This window comes from Aythya ferina (assembly GCF_964211825.1).
Source record: "Aythya ferina genome assembly, chromosome: 1".
Classification (NCBI taxonomy): Eukaryota; Metazoa; Chordata; class Aves; order Anseriformes; family Anatidae; genus Aythya; species Aythya ferina.
In genome coordinates this window covers 169368414-169387812 of record NC_140296.1, presented here as the reverse complement: position 1 = coordinate 169387812, position 19399 = coordinate 169368414, and the positions used below count along the sequence as shown (strand labels likewise).

Here is a 19399-nt window from a genome sequence, read left to right as displayed (position 1 = left end):
ATGTTTTTATGCCAAAATATTTTACATCCTGTTTTTTTTTTTTTTTTTTTTTTTTTTAAACAACTCTGTTACTTTGTTAGAGACCCAAGGTTTCACCCACACAATCATGGTGCTGTAGATGTAAAAATCTGTGAATAATTGGTTTTTATATCATGCTTTGGATGGGCTTCTGATCCCCTGAAGCAGCAAACTGGCTGTTTCAATTCAGTAAATAAAGTTACCTGTCACCTTACAGAAAATTGTCCTGTTGGGAGGGTACCTGTTCTGCTTGTTGTGGCTGCTTTAAAATTAAACCGGGTCCCACGGATGGGTCAGAGCCCTGACTTTATTCATGTTCCACCTTAAAAGACTGCCTCGATCCGAGTTCAGCTGTGTTCCCCTGACTTTACGCTGACAGCCGGGTGTGATTTTTTATTTAATTGCAACACAGAGCAAGGTAACTACAAAGGTGTATCTGTGGGTGTAGTTCCAGGAGTGTCTCACATCCCTGGGGTGCTGTTGGGGTAAGCAGTGCCACCCCCTGCCTTGTGCCTGTGCTCATGTGGCCAACCTGCTTGGGAAGCTGCTGTAGATAAAGAATAGCCCAGCAAGGAAAATGATCATTTTTAACCCAGGCCAGCTATCAGTGAAATATACAGTGATGTATGGGAGTGGTGGGGAACATTTCTAAGAAGCACAGCCTATGACAATGGAAATGTAGGTGTGTGAGTGGTTTTCTTACTATTTTTTTTCTTGTATTTCATTTCTCAGTAGCAGTAAATGTCTTTCACTTACATTTAGTCAGAGATGAGGCATGCTGTAGCTGGAGGAGGGACGTCAGGCACTTTATCTGTGGTCAGACTGTGCTAACGAAGCTGGGACTTGGCCTGACGCTCCAGCTGAGCCCCGAGAGCAGCCAGCCATAGTCCTGCTCTCCCTGCACATTCCTGCCTCCTCTCTGTTTTGCCAGCCCTGTCACAAGGCCAGCAGGGAGGCAGCTCAGGAAGCTAAGCTGGCTGCAGCACAACCTTCCAAAAATACGTCTCCAGCTGGCCTCGCTCCACGAAGCAGCTCATCGTGGAGACGGGTGGGAGTTCGCGCTCACCTGTGGCTGGGGGCAGGCAGGAGAGCACATCGAGGCGCCTCTCGCTTGTACCACGCAGCCTCCTGCCTCCACAGGACCAACCTCCTGGAGGGTGCCTGCGTGTTTCTGAGCAGCCCTGCCGTCCTTTTCATCCTGCTGCCCCCGCTGCCTGCCTCTTAGTCCTGCCAAGGTTTGGCTGCTGCTGCTCCCCGTGCCTCCACGGCACCCCCAGCACGCTCCATCTGTGTCAATGGTAATAATAATTAGCTCCATCCACCAGTAATGATGATAAAGTACTGGGATCTTCAGCAGTCTCCAGAATGAATCTATTACAAGAGAAAACAGGCAGGTAAGGTTCCCTCATGAAATAATAATCATCAAGCCAGCACCTACTTGTACGTAGAGGATGCCATTGAATGCAATTCTGCTCATTCAGAGAGGGTTGCAGCTGAGTCTTCATGTGTACTTCTGAAACCCAGTCCTGCTACACACACCACAATGAAAATGAGGAGCTACAAGCAGGTGGGAGCTTCCTGCAAAACATATCTTTATGTTGCAGTGAAGAAAAAGGATGTGACCACTGCATGGCAGCGTGTGCTGCACACATTCGGGTGTCGCAGTTGCTGATCACAAAACATGCATCTGCTATCAAGACAAGAATCCATAAAGATCATTTTTTTCTCCTTAAAAATCATCTCCCACTTAAGATCGAAGGTGATGATTTCAGTATAACATGATAAATATGATTTATATTCTTGATTTAAAGAATTTTGGCTTTTCTGTATAATTGAAAGTACCAGTGCTTATAAATGTTGTGTGGCACACAAAGTAGAGAGTTTAACCCTGAAAGCCTTCCACAGAAGTGATTCTCTAAAAGACATCTTCCACTTGTTAGTGGAAGGAATCTTACGGAAGGTCTTGTTTAAATAAAATTAAATGGAACTTTTTTTTGGTGAAGGAATCTTCATTTTAGTGTAAAATGCTGCTCTTCAAAACTGGCACCTTCACTGTACAAATGGACTTTCAAACTACTAACTTGGGACTATAAAATGCCTGAGAAAGAACCTTCAGTAATGTTTTGAGTTCATTCTTAACACAAAGAAGAATTAAATCAGATTTTTTTTCAATTTCCCACCGTCTCAGATCATCTCACTTTTCCACCTGATAAAGATATAGTTGAAAATAAAGATCTTTTTTTTTTTTCCCCATGACAGCTTTCTAAATAATTATCTAAGTAGTAGCAAAGCCTGAAGTCCACAACTGATGGCGTTGGGGGATTTTAAAGCATGGCTGGGTCTGCAAGAAACGTGTACGTTCTTACATTATAATCCAGTATTTTGAGAAGTAAGAGAGAGCAAATAGTTACTCAAGGTAACTTTAGGATGAAACTAGCAATTCAGTGGAATTATTTTACAGCATCGATTAAAGGTATATTTTTAGGAATAACGGTGTAACAAAGTTCAGCACAAGATCCTGTAGAAGGGCTGGTAATGCCCTTGTTTCCCCATCTCTAAATCAGTCATCACTCGTTCTCTAACAGATGTCATTTGCTTGCAGCCTCGTGTCCCCTCGCTCCACAAGCACCAAGATTTGAGCCCAAGTGGGTTGGCCAGGATCCCCCACGAGCAGCACAGGACAGGAAAAATCTGTTGAATCCTTGTGACACCTCGGGGGTTCCTCTTGATTGCTGGTGACAAACTAATTTTTGGATGACCTTTTCTATCCTTTAGTGATCATCCAGTATTGTGGCGTGGTCATTTCAGTTTTCAGCTTCCATAAAATCCGTAAATCGTAGGACAGGCAGCTGTTCCTTGTTCTTCCTTCTCAGTACAAGCTCAGCTTTTAATCCTTGTGCTGCTGTTTGTGCTGAGGCACCAGCACACGGACATGCACGCTCGTATGCTCCCGTTTCCATTCATGTTGCCTATTGTTCTCATATTACTTTTATAGATCTTCACAGTCTTTAGGACTGTGTTTGTGAAAAGTGGACAATTCAGTATGAAGTCTGTGGGCAGGTATGTTAATTCTCTGATAAAAGAAGATGCTGTGTGATGTTAAAATTGGACAGCAGTTGTCTCCAGTGGTGAAATATTCATCCCACACACAAACTAAGAAGCACACTAAGAAAATAAAGATTTTTAGTTTAATGGAAGATTGTTATCCAGTGTACTGGGAGATTACAGTCCATTTTTTTGGTAACTTCCACCTCAGATAGGAAGAGAAAGTCTTTTTAGGGCCTGTATCAGTTAGGGTAGTTGGGAGTGTGTTAAATCAGTAACAACGGAGTACTCAGAACTGATGAAGATGTTGTAATGGGTGAAGTGCTATTTAATCGTGTGTGGATTGACAGAGATTCAGCAGCGAACAGAAGAGAAGGGTTGCTTGGATGCACAAATATGACCACATTTGGGTTTTACTTAAATCTGCTGGGGAGATGAGGATTTGAATCAGTTGGCAGAGCTCAGCGCATGATCAGGTAATGATGGTTCAGGAAATCAGCCGTGCTAGATGTACGTGTGCTCATTCTCATTGCAAATGCAAAGAGAGAAAAATAACCTCCTTGCTTTTTGACAGAGGTAGTTCAGTGGTAACAAGATTATGGATCTAACGAAGATCACGGATCTCTCTGCTCATCAGCTACCAGTGAAGTCTACATAGCCTGGCTTTTCTGGAGAATGTCAATAGCTGTTGGTGATCTTCCCCTTGCACACCCTAAGCGGGGGTCAGAGGGGAGGGAGGTGGAGTTAAATGGCTGTTCGAGTTCTTCCGTAAAGGGGGAAGGAAAAATGTATGAGAAGGACGTGAGGAGGCGAGTGAACTGCACTGAGAAACTCAGCAGTTTTTCAAGTGTGGTGAAAGGAATTTTCTGCAGCAGAGGGAGCAGCGATAAATCCAGGTGACAAACGATTTTTAAAAGAACCCAGATTTAGTGACACATTGTAAGGATGGGACTTCAAGTTTTCCAAGAAACAACAACAGCAACAGAGCTATACAAGCAAGATTTTTGGGTAATGCCAGGTTACTTTTATCCACGTGCTAGCAAATTTTTGATAAGCAGAAACCAATGAATGGATAAGGAAAGACACAAGTCAATACATACCAAAACAATATTTTTATTATTTATTTTTTTTTTATAAAAGACAGTGGCATGGTCTTAGTTTTGATAATGTGTTACTGTCTCTGCTTTTAATTTTGGTAAGGCCAACCTTGCAGGCTTTTAAATGTTATTTTAATTAATGTATGAGAAGACTATGGGCAAAACATGTCAAAAACATAAAAGCAAAACTTAACCTTCCCTGAAAGGTTGGAATGAACGCTATTTCAGAGATCAGAATAACGCAAAATATACATTTGGTGCCACTTAGTTAGCAGATTTGGCACTTTGCTGGCTTTGAAGAATTGGCAGGAGCTGTGGGCCTCAAGTTTTAGAAGGCATTTGTGGTTAAATATTAGAGAGCTGACTCACTATTTCAACAGTTTGAAGCCAGGCATCCTTTTCAAGAATTAAGCTCGAGTCTCCCTTCTTCCTAGGGCCCATTACTTGACTTAATTGTTGTACCCTTTTGCTGTATTTCCCCATCTCCTTGCCTTTCTCCTTGATCCTGGATGCAAAAAGTTTTCCTGTAGCAGCGCTGCTTAAAACTTCAGTCCCATTTCTGCTCTTTTGTTGTTGCATAAAAATGATACTTTCGCATATGTTGTTTCTCAGAGGGCCTTTTTTCAAGATATTTGGAGTTTCCAAGACTTAAACAATTTTGCGCAGCTTGCTTGTTTAACCTAATGCAGTGGTTTGGAGTTTGATGTTTTGGTTGTTTCTTTTAAAAGGGATGTAGTTATTTTGGCAGATATTCACAGAAAACAGCGTGGTGTTGTGGATCTGGAGAAACTGTTTTGTTAAGCAAGTTAAAAAAATACATTTGCATGTGTGTAAGTTGTTTTAAAAATGATACCGAGTAAAATTTAAGTCTTGTTTCTCTGGAGGTTAAGAACGAGGGGATAATTTTTTGGAGAAAATGTAAATAAGATGACAAGGAACATTGGCTCATCTCAGAAGGATTAACGGGGATGGTGGCGTCAATGGCTTGGGTATTTGTTTTCAAGGTACCTTTTCATTAAATACCTAGAGTTTTTTTTTTTTTTTTAATATGATAACCTGAAAATTTTAAACAACTTTTAATGTTGTTTTTATTGGTGTACCTATAGAATAGAGTAGTTGTATTGATGTAGTGTCTAGATGAAATGCGGGATTGTCTTTGATATCGCCAAAAGATGGGGTGGAAGGTGCCTTCAGGGGAACGTGGCTCTCCAAGCGCTGTGCTAGAAGTAAGTGGAGGGAGATGTAGGATCAACGTCACAGAAGGGACACTGAAATGTCCCTTCCTTAGCAGGACACCGCTACCTGCTGCAGGTCTCTGCTCTTCTGACCCAGCCCTTCGGGTTGCTGTTCCGTCTTCGTTTTGACATAGTGGAGGTGGTGAACATCAGGGCTCCTCTGTTGGAAAGAGCACGTATTTTTAAGGGATTACTGAGAAATGGTGTTCTGAGAAATGTTTAACTGACTTACCTGAAGTTGAGCATTTTGCTGAAACTATCGCTTTTAAGAAGAACCGCAGAGTTTATTTTGTTCTAATACCAACGTGCAATTTCCAAATTTTACGTAACAGCTCTTCAAGATAGTTGGCAGGTCATTGTCAAGGCAGACTGTTTGGGAACATTTCGTTTTTTTTTTTTTTTTTTTTTTTTTTTTTAAATTGCTTTTCTTGTATATGTTTTCTTGCTTCTTTTTATTTTAAATGGGTTTGGGTCATTGTTTTACGATAATTAGTTTGAATCCAGATACACCGAAAACCTCCCCCAAACCTATGCAGCAAAACAGAAATATCACTTGAGATGTGATGGTCTGAAAGCCACCTGTGCAAATCTGGGAAGGGAAGGGAAGGGAAGGGAAGGGAAGGGAAGGGAAGGGAAGGGAAGGGAAGGGAAGGGAAGGGAAGGGAAGGGGCCGGGTCTCTTCTGCTGGAGCTGCCTGGAGAGGGATGCTGCTGCCAGGAGGGCTCGGAGGGCGGCGCGCAGAAGCTGTGGGCTGGTGTGCCGAAGCTTGCGTGTGGTTGAGATAATTTTGTTTTCACAGGAGCCAGGAGGCTGGCAGTTTAGCTTGGGTTTTGCCAATTTTTTATTTTTTTTTAATCTTGGAAAGGGCTAGTGAGAGAAAAGGAGCGTACGTTTAATACTGGATTTAATCATAAGCCTGACAGCATGCTCATTTAATAAAAATCTTGGGGTAAAGCTCCACCTGTTAGCATAAATAAAGTTGTAAATTGGATTCAGCAGCTTCACCTCTGCCGTTCGTTGTCTGTTTTCTGTAATTGCAGCCAGTGGCACCAAACTATTTCTCAGCACATGTAGTTTCTTCTTGGATCTCCTTCTATTGTAGTTTTTAGCTCTGTGATGGTCTGCTAGCACTGCTGCTTTTTTCTTCCTGCCACTACTTCTGTTAGGGAGCACTGCTGCCTTTCAGCCTTATGGCACTGACGTGGCTTCAGTCTTAATTTTCTTAACCATCGCTTCCAAGTGGAAGAAGGGCGAGGATTGTGTTTGACCTTAACACCAGCTCTCCAAAATGTGTTCACAGCGTGGGGCCGAGGCGTTGGTACGTCAGGCCAGGATCTGAGAGAGGAGTTGATGCGAAGGACGGCAGCGTGTGTGGGGAGGTGAGGAGGCAAGGGAGGTTTCCTCCAGTCCTGCTGAGCACACGTATCCCTTCGAAGCACTCTGTTTCCATGGGAGAATATTCCAGCTCTGGCACCTCTTACATCTGCTCTGTCTTCAGGCATTAAAGCGAATTAGTCAGTCTTTGCTGATGTACAGAAATCTTCTATTTTTTCCCCAAATAATTACAAAGGGAATAGGACCATGGGGAGAACAAGCCTCTCGGAGCTGCCCACAGCCAGTAATTACTAGTTCAGGGCGAATGCTTGATTTTGATGCTGCATCTCTTCTGTGCATGTGAGGTCTGGTACGTGGGAGTCCCATGTTCCAGAAACCGAAGTTTTGTTTTCCAATTGAAAGCACTTGGCTTCGTGGTAGCCAATATAGGCTAGCCAAAACAAACAGAAGGTCATAGTATGGGCTATTTTAAGTCTTAAGTAGGATACCAGGCTTCTGAAATCATATAGAATTTGCCACCGTGGATTACATCACGACTCTGAAGACGCAGGGCTCGCCACATCAGATAAATCAGATACCCATGTAATCTGTCGTGCTGCCCAGTTGGGAGATGGGCAGCGTTCGGCCGTCAGCAGAACTGCAGTAGACCGATGGCAGTGCCACTTCAGCCACCAAGGAGTCAAATGGTGATAAAACAATTGTTGTCTTACTCAGCAGCAGGTTGCCTGCATGGTAAGTTGGTTTCTCTCTTTGTTAGTCTGCCTGCTGTCACCAGCGCCGTCGCCTTTGATGAAAAATTTGCTTTGTGCAGAAAAATTAAAACAGTTCTGCTGCAGCGATGTCTCAGCGAGCACAGGATGTGCTGAGTTACTTAGAAATTGTCTGTGTAAACCCTGAAAAGGTTTGTACTTTCAGCTTGTGCTTAATCTACGGGTGACAGTATCCTGGTGGAACTGGTCGATGCTCTAGGATAACCATCAGCACCAACATTGCTCTGAAGCTCTGAGCTGGGCAAATTGCCTATCCTAATGTGTCCGTAGGGACTTGGCTGTGTTTTCCTCAGGTATTTGCAGTTGTGAGAGCAGAAAAGAAGAGGAAGATGCGCTGGAATGAGCTCCGGGAAGGGGCAGGTTGCTTGCTGCATGGCTCATCCCAGGGCAAGCAGAAGAACAGAAGTTGGGTGGTGGTGCTGGCTTTCCAAGGAGCTGAGCATGTAAGCTTCAGGTTCTGTCAGAAAACATTTGGGCAAGTAAAGGTAGTGCTACTTCTGCCATTATTTGGGAGTGTTTTAAATAGGATTTAATCCACAGCTTGTGCATTATCTTTTGAAGCATGTTTTTCCTCCTTGACATAAGCCAGTCCTCGGTATTCTTCACGAAGGAGCTTGGGAAAGAGGCTGCTTCAAATTTCATTCTGTGCTCGCTGCTTGTGTGTTTGCATGGCAAAAATTCACTGTTCACAGGCTAAATGCCAGATGTAATTAAACACCAAGCAATACTGGACGTGGTATGCAAGGGTGGAAACTGCGAAGCACAAAGGATGTCAAATCTGAAATTAAATGAATTCATATTTAGGATCACTCTGTAAAAAGATTTGAAAGGAAAAATAAGACAGGAAACATGAGGGATGGGGAGAAAGATGGAAAATGACTTGCAGAGAGCGGTCCGTGTCCTTAAACGTTTGACACTGATTTTGTTTCCATATACTCGAGGTCATGGAAAAGATTAAAAATCTAACTTTTTTCAAGAGAAATCAGCGTTAAGGCGGTATGGTTTTTGCGTGAAGCCAGTTACCAAACTGTACCAAAATGGGGTTGCTTGTCTGGAATGTCCCCAGGTCCTGGGGAAAGAGCTCAGCCTCAGGTAGAGGCACTGATTTAACAGCATTCAGGTCAGCAACCTAAAATAAAGGGTGAATCTGGTGGGGTGTTTAAAAAGAAGTAATAAAAGTATTTTCTCCATCCTCCCTAGGCTTTTCTTTGCACTATCTGCAGTACAGAATTTCCTTTTTTACTTTTTTCTCCCACTTGAGTTAGATACTTTTAAAATTAAAAATTAAAAAGTCTAGAACAGGGAAATGCTAGAAATGTAATGGGTCTGTTCTGCACGGTGTGGTTGTAAGTGTTAGGTATCTTAATAGCTTGAGAAGAACCATGTTCAATTTTTAAGGATTTTTATGAGAGGGGACAATATTAACACGCTTGGAGGAAGGGAGAAGGGGGAGTTTTCCTTAATCCTGAGCAATTTGCACGTATTTTTGCATAGGTACGAATAATTTGTTGCCATCAGTTCTGTCAATTCCTGAACTTGAAGGCAGCAGCAGAAAGAGCCCCTCTGGGCTTGGGCCAGCTCTCTGCAGAGAGCAAATTCTACCTGTAAGCTCCAAATTCACCAGGCTTCGTTTCTGTCTTCGTGGAGACTTGATGGGGTTTCAGAAAGAAAAGCATTCAGTTGCATCCCAGTTGCTGCTTTAGTTTCAGGCTGCTTCCTCCTACCTGGGGGAAAGCGAAGAGGGGTGAGAGGAGGACCTTCGGCTCTTCCCTACCGCTTGTTCTGCTTCACACAGGTTATTTTCTTGGCAAGGTCGCGGTTTCCGTGAAGGGCACGGTTTTGGGAGGTCTTCAGGCGAACTTCTGTATTTCTGGTGTGTGGTCTGGTGCCAGTCGTTCTTGCAACGAGAGCACTTTGTGACGAAAAATGCCTGGCACTGATCACCCTAGAACAGAAAGTCAGGCGTAAGTTAAAAAAAATCCCTTTCTTGTCTTCTACGTGGCAAATGTAAGTCAAAGCATGGGAGAATCTGAGTTAGAAATAGCTTGTGGGGTCTGTTCTTTCAGGATTCTTAATTTCAGGAGAAAACACTAGCCACATTTCTAAACTTTTTTGCTCCCATAAACACTGGTTTCAGCAAAATACTTACTTCTAAGTTACCGTGTTCTTTTCTTGAGATGTGTCCGATAATCCTAAATAACTTCACCTTTTAAAAACCAAAAAGAGCCCTAAATGGCAGGAGGTTCATCTCCTGTTTGGTCACTGTTACGATTATTTGGCAGGTAACTTTAAATAGAGAAAAATTTGTGAACAAAATGCTGCAGCTAAAAGAAAAAGAAAAAGAAAACTGAATTTGAAAATATCTGACATTTTTTATAATAAATGTTTGTCATTCAACTGTCCCCCAAAAAATGGCTTGAATTTATTTCCCAGAAGTCAGCTATGAAATTGAAACCTTCCTCGGCTTGGTGCAGAAGACAGCCCGTACGTTTCATGTTCCCTCTGCTCCCCTCCCACTGTTGAGCCTCTCAAAAAACTTCAGGGTTTATGCTGAGGCTGTCAAGTACAACTAATATCCCATTTTTTTTTTTCTTTTTGTTTACTCGATTGATCCGAGCATTAATTACAGAGTTAAGAAAGAAGCAGGTGTTGAAAACCATTCATATAAATTGTATTTTTAAGAGCGTGGTAATGAAACTTCAGATTGAATGTAGCCTTTCTGTTTGTTCTTGACAGCAAACAGCTGTGAGAAGCCTGGGGTTCCGCAGCTCTGAAGCGTTTGAGTGTCATGATGCTGGTGCAGCTGGAAAAAATCTTAGACTTAATTTCTGAGCTGTCTGAATTGTCATGATTTTAGCGGTGGTGCTGGCCAGCTTGTTTCAAGTGGAGTTAAACCATGGCTAACACTTGACAGTGGTTGCGGGACACATTTGGGGAAATGTTTTAGGAATCAGCAGAGTTTGGGCTATAATGCTATCCTGCATTGTTATTGAGGAAAAAACACATGTGAAGCCAGGCATGGCAGCATCATCAATTCATGTGCTGTTTCATGTTTTACAAATAATTAAGGATTTGAAAAATATTATTCTACTTAGCACGCTAAAGAGAATTTGTGACAGAAATTAACAAAAAAGGTGAAGTGCCCCTGATGGCGATCCATTCATCTCTGAATGAGTTTGCAGTTCCCATATGCCTGCTAAACTTGCAGTACTTCTGTTTGCTTTTGTCATAACACCAACACTGATGTTAAATGTAGAGAGTTTGATAATATATATTTTCTTTTTACTCTGCCTTTTTAAGCAAGCATTTGAAATCCGAGTAAGAAATACACGTAGAAGCACAGGGGTGTTCTGTGTTGTAGTTGCTGGGATTCAAAATAAAACAATTAATAAATAAAATTGTACAGTCCAAATGAGAAACAGTCTTTGAAAACAATGGATACTGATGCTTTAAGATATAAGAAGTAGGCACTGGCTTACCAGTTGGGTGATGGGGAACGCGATGGGGCTGAGAGCGAGACGCAGAGGGCCTGGCAGCGTGGCAGCTTGGGGCTTTGGGAGGCCACTTGGAAGAAAACACACCCAAGAGATGGGTTTCCAGCCTTCACTTCTCCCTGCCTCTTCTGAAGTGCGCTGTGCTTCGGGGTTTTTACTCGGCTGACTTTAGCGGGGCTCCCAGTCCGCCTGAGCACGAGGAGGGAGGTTGCTGCTGATCCACGGGGCTTTCGGGTCACAAGGGGAACGCACACGTTGTTCAGACCCTTCCCGGCCCAGGACAGGCTGCTGAAACGCCAGTGTTACTCAAATTTTCAGGGTTTCTGACTGTCTGCTTATTCTATGAAGGAAAAGATGTGCCTTACTGTACTAATCCAATTAATAAGTCATACCGGATTTGTGGCAGTTCCTAATTTTCCCTCCTGTTCGTAAATGTAAATAAGCGCAGGTCTTGCTTTGTCTTCCCTGGCATTTTTGCCTCATGATGCGCTGATGGATGTGCTGGGAAGAAGCCCAAAATCCTCTCCTGCCCCTTCTCCGTCCTTGCATGACTGCACCCCGTGGCCGCTGATGCTTCGTGAAGGGGAAATTACAGCTCCCAAGCCTGACATTGTAGACATAACTGAGAAGATTAACTTTTACGGTTGTGACCGAAAATGCCTACTTCTCCTCGCGTGTGGAAGTTCGCGTAAATATTTTGCAATCTGGGAAGATTTAAGAAAATCCCAAATTGAGTAAATAACTCTTAAGCAAAACCCAGCTCGTAATTGAAAACAACTTGCTGGAGAGTTCTGGTATTGCTTTACATTTAAAAGAAGGTAGGTGCTCTAAGTCTGTGTGCTTTCATTTACCCATTAAAAGCTGCATTTGGGCCATTCAAGAATTCCTGTGTAACCAAAGCAGGGTAGGCTACTGTACGTAGTCAAACCATGGGAAGCCTTTAAAACTCTGCTAGTAAAATACCAGGGTAAATATCACCGCAGACACCTGCATTAGTGTGATTTGCATGTGATTTTTTGTTTGTTTTCTATATAATTCTTACGACTACCTACAAGATTTGACAGATAACACAGTCCACCAGAGATAGTGGGTAATTTTTTTTTGTTTGCTTTCTTTGTTTTCTCTCCCTTCCTGAAAGTTCGAGCGGGTTAATTTGTTAAACTAAGTGAAGTATTAGTGAAAGGGCTGGGTTTTCTGAGCACTGGCAGAGGTCATCCCGTTGTCATCCTGTCCCCAGCTGGCTCAGATACCTGCTGATCCCTCTGCTGAGCTGGTTTGATGTGCTAAAGTCAACAAAAATCTGACCTCACCTACAAATCTGTGTGTACTCGAACAGATTGGGTAGGGCCATCACAGACACAGAGCCTGTGTGTGTTGCACGGGGATTGATCTTGAATACACAATTGCATACAGTTTTGGCTAAGACCAAGAAGGCTTGTGGCTAAAGGGCAAATAAATTATATGAAGGGTACGTGACTGGCTGCAAGTTCCTGATCCTAAATACCATTTGAGCACAGGAGAGAACCCGTGTGGTGTATATGCAAATAGCCGTGTCCATAGAGCACTCCAGAAAGGTCCTTCCGCGCCTTTGTGGAATCTACGCCTTAGTTTCAATTTAAATACAAGTAGTAGACTATTTCTTTTTTAATGTTGTGTGACCGATGTACTTAAAAATTTATGCTCAGTCCTTGTCATCCTTTTCCGCCAGCTGAGAAGAGCTTTTTTGTGTTAGACTGAAGTAATCAGTCTAGTATCCTGCTTCTTACAGTAGTCAGTAGGAAATAGATAGGGAAGGGAATAACAATAACCAGTGTTTTATGGTCGTTCCTTAATGCCCTTCCACAAATCTGCAGCTCAGAGACTCTCTGAGCCCAATGGGACATCCTTGAGTTTAAAAGCTCGTTACGGAGATATTTATTGATTTTTCTTCCTTGCGTCTGTCCAATTACTTTCTGAACCTGTACAATTTTGGAGCTCATTCCCATAAGTTACCGTGTTACTGTGATGCCAGGACCAGGGGTGAGCTTGGGACTACGTTACATTTGATGCTGTGCAAAAAAAGAAAGGTGCTTTAGCTTCTGAAAATGCTTTTCATTGAACTGTAAGGCAGAGGTTACAGTGGTTTGCACAGACACCCTGAAAGGCTGGTAAGAAAGTGGCTAAATAACGTGTTTTTTTGAGAATTTAGCCCTTCTCGTTGGCTGAAGAAGCAGTGTCAAAGAAAACGTGAAGAGCTTGTTCGTCTGTTTTCCAAACAGAGGATGGAGGCTGCCAGCCACCAGCCTGGTGGCAGCAGCCGTGGAGCTTTCAGGGGTAAATGTGAGAGGGCAGCAGCCGGTATGAGGGTAACCCAGGCAAAAAGTAAAAGTGAAAGCAAGCAATTTATGGTGAATGCCGTGGAGCAAGAGCCATGAGGGATGCAAAGAAAGGGCGATGTGTTATAGGTGGCATATGTGTGTGGTCAGTAGGATGAGCAAGAGGGACTTAAGCGGATGAAATTGTGAGTCTGCCTCTGTTTGTTTGTTTCGGCACGTGCTGAGGGTAACGGGAGATAACATTGCCAGGTAGGCCATGGAAATGCTCGGGGAGCTCGAAGAGATGAGGCTGGGTCTGAGGTTCCCTGTAAGAGGCAGCCTAACCGTGGAGACCTCACTTGAAGTAATGACGCCAAAATAAAAGGGCCACGTGTATTTCTGATGGTTTACTAGCTGGTGTCTTGAAAACAAGAAAACATACAAACAAACAAATATTTTTTTATGTACTTTTCTAGTTCTACGTCAAATGCTTAGTTCTGTGACAAGACAGCATGACACTTTGAAGTATGACAGAACCCCTGATGCCGCAACAGAGGCTGGGAATATTAATGGCCAAATCTAGGTGAGTGATGTGAACGTTGTCGGCTCCCTGCTTGTTTCGTTTCTTCCTCATTGCCTTAGTTCCCATCTCAGCTTTGAAGAAGCATGATGGTTCTCGGTATTCCAAAATATTAATATTAAAATATTGGATATGAAATAACAAGTGTCTACGATTAATGTTGATTACATCCCTTTTCTTTGTCTTTCTTGAGACATAGTAGCTTCTTCACGTACTACATCTTTTTATTTGCCACTCTATATACTTCTCCCAAACTACTTTGCAGTTAATTTTTTTATTGTCTATTCAGTTTACTATTGATTTACCTTTATGGTGAGTGCAAAGGATGTCACGTTACTGTCACAGTGTGCTGCTATTTAGTTCTATTTCCACTTTCTCATAAGGTTTTGAGGAAATTGAAGACTGGGCTTTATTAAGTGGGAGCATCTGTGCTTGAAGGCTAGTAAATGCTTCTGTTTGGCAATTTAGTGCTGTAGAGACCAGAACTTGAAAACCTTTGCTGCAAATTTATATTGCATTCGTTGTTAATCTGCACTGCAGCTGTTTCACACGTTGCTCCTTTTAGCAGTGTAATCTCAGAATAAATTGGGCGTTGTCAATTGAGTGACAAGACCAACATCTGAACATCTACGTAGTGAGGCAAAGTGGGGTGCCAGGGTAGGAAACTAGTTCCAGAAGATGTTCTGTATCTTCCTTTCTGAACAGAACGGGCAGAAGGCTTAAGCAAAGAAATGAGTAGTTAGTCTAATAACAAGATACCTGTATGGAGACTGTTGGAAGCAGTCTGTAATTGAGAGGTTGATTGGACTGATTAAGAAAATTGAAGGCTTCTCTTCACTGTGCAAGAACAACCAACCAGTTGTGTGTAGCACAGCTTCTTTCTGTTGTAGTAGAAGCAAACAATAACCTAGTTCGCTGTTGGGTTGGGAAAAAAGCTCTGGCAAATTAATGCGCGTTTTTACACTATGGCCAGGAATGACATCAGAGAATCCATTGAGTTTTGACAACGTCGGGCTGTCTGCCTCTTTGTTACTGGATTAATCTAAGCCACGTTGTCAGCCTTTCTGTTAAGTTCTTCATTTCACCTCTGCAGGGCTTTGGTGGCCACTGACAGACGTCTGCAGTCTCTAGGGTAGCAATATCGCTTTTGCGTGGCCTGTCTGGTCCAGCATAGTTAGCTGAACTTCATGGTATGCCTTGCACCTTATTTTTCAGCAGGCTGAAGTGCTAAGTGGATAGTACTGTTGCACTCTAACACAAATGCCTGGCTAGAAAGTGAGGCCCAGTTTTCCTAAGATGCAGTCTGATTTTCCCATTCTGTCAGAAGAAGTTCTGCCCTGCTTCTTCTTGACTCCAAATGCCATACCTGTTGTTGCTTACTAGCTCTCTTCCAAGATTTTGACCCACTTTTCATTTGTGTAGTGGAAATTTGAGTTCTTATCCAATATACAGCTTGTGTAAATGGGTAAGTTTCCTTTTATCTGACCTTCTTAAGAGTTTAAGATTGATCTGTAGTGAGGTGGTAGGAGAAGAAAGTTGTGAGGCTTGGTTCTGTAACACTTTTATCTTATTGCTCTGTGAAAGCTTTACCATACATACATTATTTTTTTCAGTTAAAATACCAAGAATATAAAATATTTTTTTTCTTAATTTAGCCATGGAGTTAGTTGAGTTATTATGTTGTTTTTAACAAGTAAGCAAGCTGCATAACATAATTTAATCCAAAGGTAACATAACACGAATTTTAAAAGTTAGTTTCAAAATATTTGTGTTGATCATGGAGCTTTGTTTCCCTTGCCTTTGGTTAGTTGTATGTCCTTTGCTACATGGGAAGTGCTTCAAACTGTGAGCACAGAAGCTGAGCAGAGGGCTGCCTCCAGGCCCCGCGTGCCTCCACCCCCTATTGAACGTGGGCGCTGGAGCTGCCCAAAGCAGGGCAGCTTTTCAGGATTGCCCTGTGGGCTCTTTGTGTTGCCTCTGCCTGGTAACCTGCAGCCCTGGGCTGGGACGGGAGTCAGCCAGGGCTGTGCTCAGCAGCAGGCTGGAGAGTGCTTGTTTAGGTGGAACTGGGATGCAGGTAGTGCCTTCCATAAAGACCTTGGTTTAGGAGAGAGAATTGCAACCAATGCATTTGTTCTTTTCCTTTCTTTTTTATATTTCCCTCAAATGCTACTACGGGAATTAAGGTGAGAGGCTCAATCAAGTTCAGTGGGTCTGTTTGGTAGTGACATCGAGTGGAATTGTTGGTAGGTCTTCCAGGGCTTTCTGCAGTCACTTCTCAATGCCAAATTTAACACAGCTCTTAGATATTATTTTTTATTATTTCTGACTGCAAAATTAATCATGAAAATTTGTAATCCAGGCAGAAATTTGAATTGTGTTGTTGTGTTGATGATGCTCTATTTTTACTTCAACTAAGTGATCACCGTGTTTGGTTGTGGTTTGCTTTTTTCTTTTTAATTTAGAGATCACATGGTCTTCTAAAGAAGTCATGGGTAGCTGTTGTAGCTGTCCAGATAAAGAAACTGTCCCAGATAACCATCGAAACAAGTTTAAGGTAAGCACCTGGTGTGGTATGCTGTGAACTATTTTGTTGTTTTCTTGCGGGGTAAGTCTGTGATGGAAAATACTTAAACGAAAATAGGGAGAGAATTACCCAACGGTTAAACCATTACAGACCTGCAGGTGTCTGGCTGCAGGTTTCTCTTTTTTTTCCCCTAGAGACTCCTTTCTTACTGGCAGTGACAGGAATTCTTTAGGCTGGGTTTTGTCATGACAGTTTTGATCTTCAGGTGGGAGAAGCAGCCCCATGATTTTGGTCTGTCCCAGTTTCAGCTGGGGGCCCAATTAAATGCTGTTACCTCTGGGAGGTTTGGGACCATATGAGGGGGGTCACAGGCATAATGGAAGAGCTGCTGGAGAGCTGTGGCTATGAACCTGGAGGTGGGGTCAGCAATGGAAGACGTTAGGACCGCTGATTTTAGTTGAAGATCACTGTTGATTATATCATTTTGGAGAACTTTTTTTCCTTCACTTGAATAAACTTCATTTCTATACGTGCTTCTGTCCCTTATACCCCTGGAATTTATAAGCTTGTGAACACTTGTTCCTGTGCTTAACGTGAAGCTGCTGAAGTCAGTGCCTTTAAGTAAACATACCTTTGCGTAGTCACACAGCTCAGCTCTGCTTCTGTGCTCCAAACTGTCTCCGTGAGCTGGCAAAGGAATGCAACGCTTCCATAGTGAAAAATGATTCATGCACTGCCTGAGGGCAACCCTGAAATGAGCTTGAAAACCATGGGAAATTCTGGAAATATTTAATATTATCAGTACAAAGAGCTGAAGGATAAAATATTTTTGTGTTCTTGCTTTTGATGCGTTTGACTTAGCTTTTTGCAGCTAGCTCCTCCTTTTCTCCTCGTAGCATCTCTCTATTGTTCGTGTGGGTCTCTGATTGAGCAGCAGGGGGGAGAAGATGAAAGAATGTAGTTTGCAAAATGAAGACATTTGGCATAGGCTTCAGTGGCAGATGAAACTATTCTTAATTCTTTTTAAATGACTAGTTTTCAAGTTGAAAACGGCTCTTTAAGGAGTAACATTAATTGATACCATAGGGAAGCTCTTTTTGTAGCCTTTTTATTGAGTAAGAAGGAATCCCACTGAAAGCAGCGTTGTGAGATAAAATGCATCTGGGGGAAAATACATGTCAGGATTCCTTAAGGGATGCAGAAGACCTCCAACTGGTGTAAAGGCAGAAGGAATAAGAGTATAAGCTTTATATGCATCATGTTTTCACACAAGATAACCACAGGGTATTTGAATTATTTGTTGACATTAAAAAGGCAGGAAAAAAAAATCCAGACCAGTCTGGCGATTCAGCACAGCGCAAGGCCCTACAGGTATGTGAAGGTAGCTTTATCTTAGAGCCCCGTCTCCTTTTTCATTCCTTTTCCCAACTGTAAGTGGGGTTATATGACAAAGCAAATAATCTTTTTTGAAACAGTGCTCTGAACGATTTCATTATCTGAGGTATGCCTTATCTGTGTGGAAATACTAGAATATGTACATACAGTCAGTTTTAAAAAATCATTAAACTTACAAATCTCTTATTTTAAATATCACCACGGATTTTGCAATGATGTTATTTAGTCTCACTCACTGCTGTTAAATATGTATTATTTTAATTCTGGGCTGGAGGAGCAAAGGAACTGGTTTGGTGAGGTTTTTTTAAACTTTTACCTCAAGGATCATAACACCTATGATGGAGCAGATGGGAGTGCATTAGTGAAACATTAAGATCACAGTAGTAGTACTGGTGCTCAAAAGAATGCTTACCTGATGCTGTTGAACTTCCTTTTTGCAGGTTATTAACGTGGATGATGATGGTAATGAGCTGGGTTCTGGCATAATGGAACTTACAGATACAGAACTAATTTTGTACACCCGCAAAAGGGACTCTGTAAAATGGCACTACCTCTGTCTCCGTCGCTATGGCTATGACTCAAATCTTTTCTCTTTTGAAAGTGGTCGAAGGTGTCAAACTGGACAAGGTATGTGGAATTTTTGTACGCAAAGATGTTTAGAAAGTAATTTGATGTTGGGAGATTTGTTTATTAATTTATTTAATGTGTACTTCCTTGACCTTTGGCAAGGGTTATAAAAGATGTAGTTTTATATATGAATGCAGGTTCTGGAAAAAAGTAAGTTGGATGTTCTTATGGCAAAAAGAGGGTTTGAGTTGCTTATAGATTTTGATCTGGAGTATTCTGTGGCTGTATGCGTTGATAGTTCTGGTCAACTCAGAGAGTGGTTTTGACAGGGAAATTCTTCCATCTCAGAGGTTGACTTGACTTTCAAGGAAGGGTGGTGAAACCTGGAACTATGGGGGAATCTTCTCAGAATTCAGAGTTTTCACTATTTTTATGTCCATACCCACTTGTGGTCTTCACTAACACACTTGTTTCATTCTCTTCCTGAAACAAACACCGCCAATTTATTTCAAGGACATCATTCTCAAATTTTTACAAATTTTTATATTCAGAATGCAGATCCAGCTATGCTTACTTTCTGTGTGGCTTTAATCAGAAAGACAGCTACCTTTCCAGTTGCCAGGTCATCCCTGGCTTTGGCTAAGAGGCTTTTCAATCTCTATTCACCACAGCAGTCCCCAGTGGTGCAACAACTTGTGCTGGTTGAGCTCTGCGCCTCATTTTCCATCTTCCTGTCATGATGCAGCTCTATGTACTTGAAATTCTTATGTATTGGTATGTTGTGAAATTCAGTTGCATTTTTATTTTCTTACAGATTTTTAGCATTTACTTTTCTTTTTTTTTTAATAAATAACAATATTTGCAATTACAAAATATTTTTTAACTTCACTGTAAAAAATCAGGAACATGAAAGAACTTGATCATAAACAAATTTGGTCAATCTTCATTGTCCAAGCAGAGGTAAGGGCAGGTAGTTATTTTACAAGAAGAATTAAGAAAGCATTCTTGATTCAGCTGCTAATAAGAAATAGAGATGTTTTCA

At 42.0% G+C, this 19399-nt stretch overlaps 1 protein-coding gene across 2 annotated transcripts in view; it reads left to right on the top strand.

The window, feature by feature from the left end:
• Nucleotides 1–19399, top strand: part of FRS2 (fibroblast growth factor receptor substrate 2) — a 51525-nt gene that overhangs the window by 18939 nt on the left and 13187 nt on the right. For both annotated transcript variants that reach the window (XM_084492161.1, XM_084492162.1), the window contains 3 exons: nt 13765–13871; nt 16334–16425; nt 18231–18417. In XM_084492161.1, coding sequence (XP_084348287.1) covers nt 16360–16425; nt 18231–18417 — 253 coding nt within the window. In that variant the 5' untranslated portion in view covers nt 13765–13871; nt 16334–16359. The remainder of the gene's footprint in view (nt 1–13764; nt 13872–16333; nt 16426–18230; nt 18418–19399) is intronic.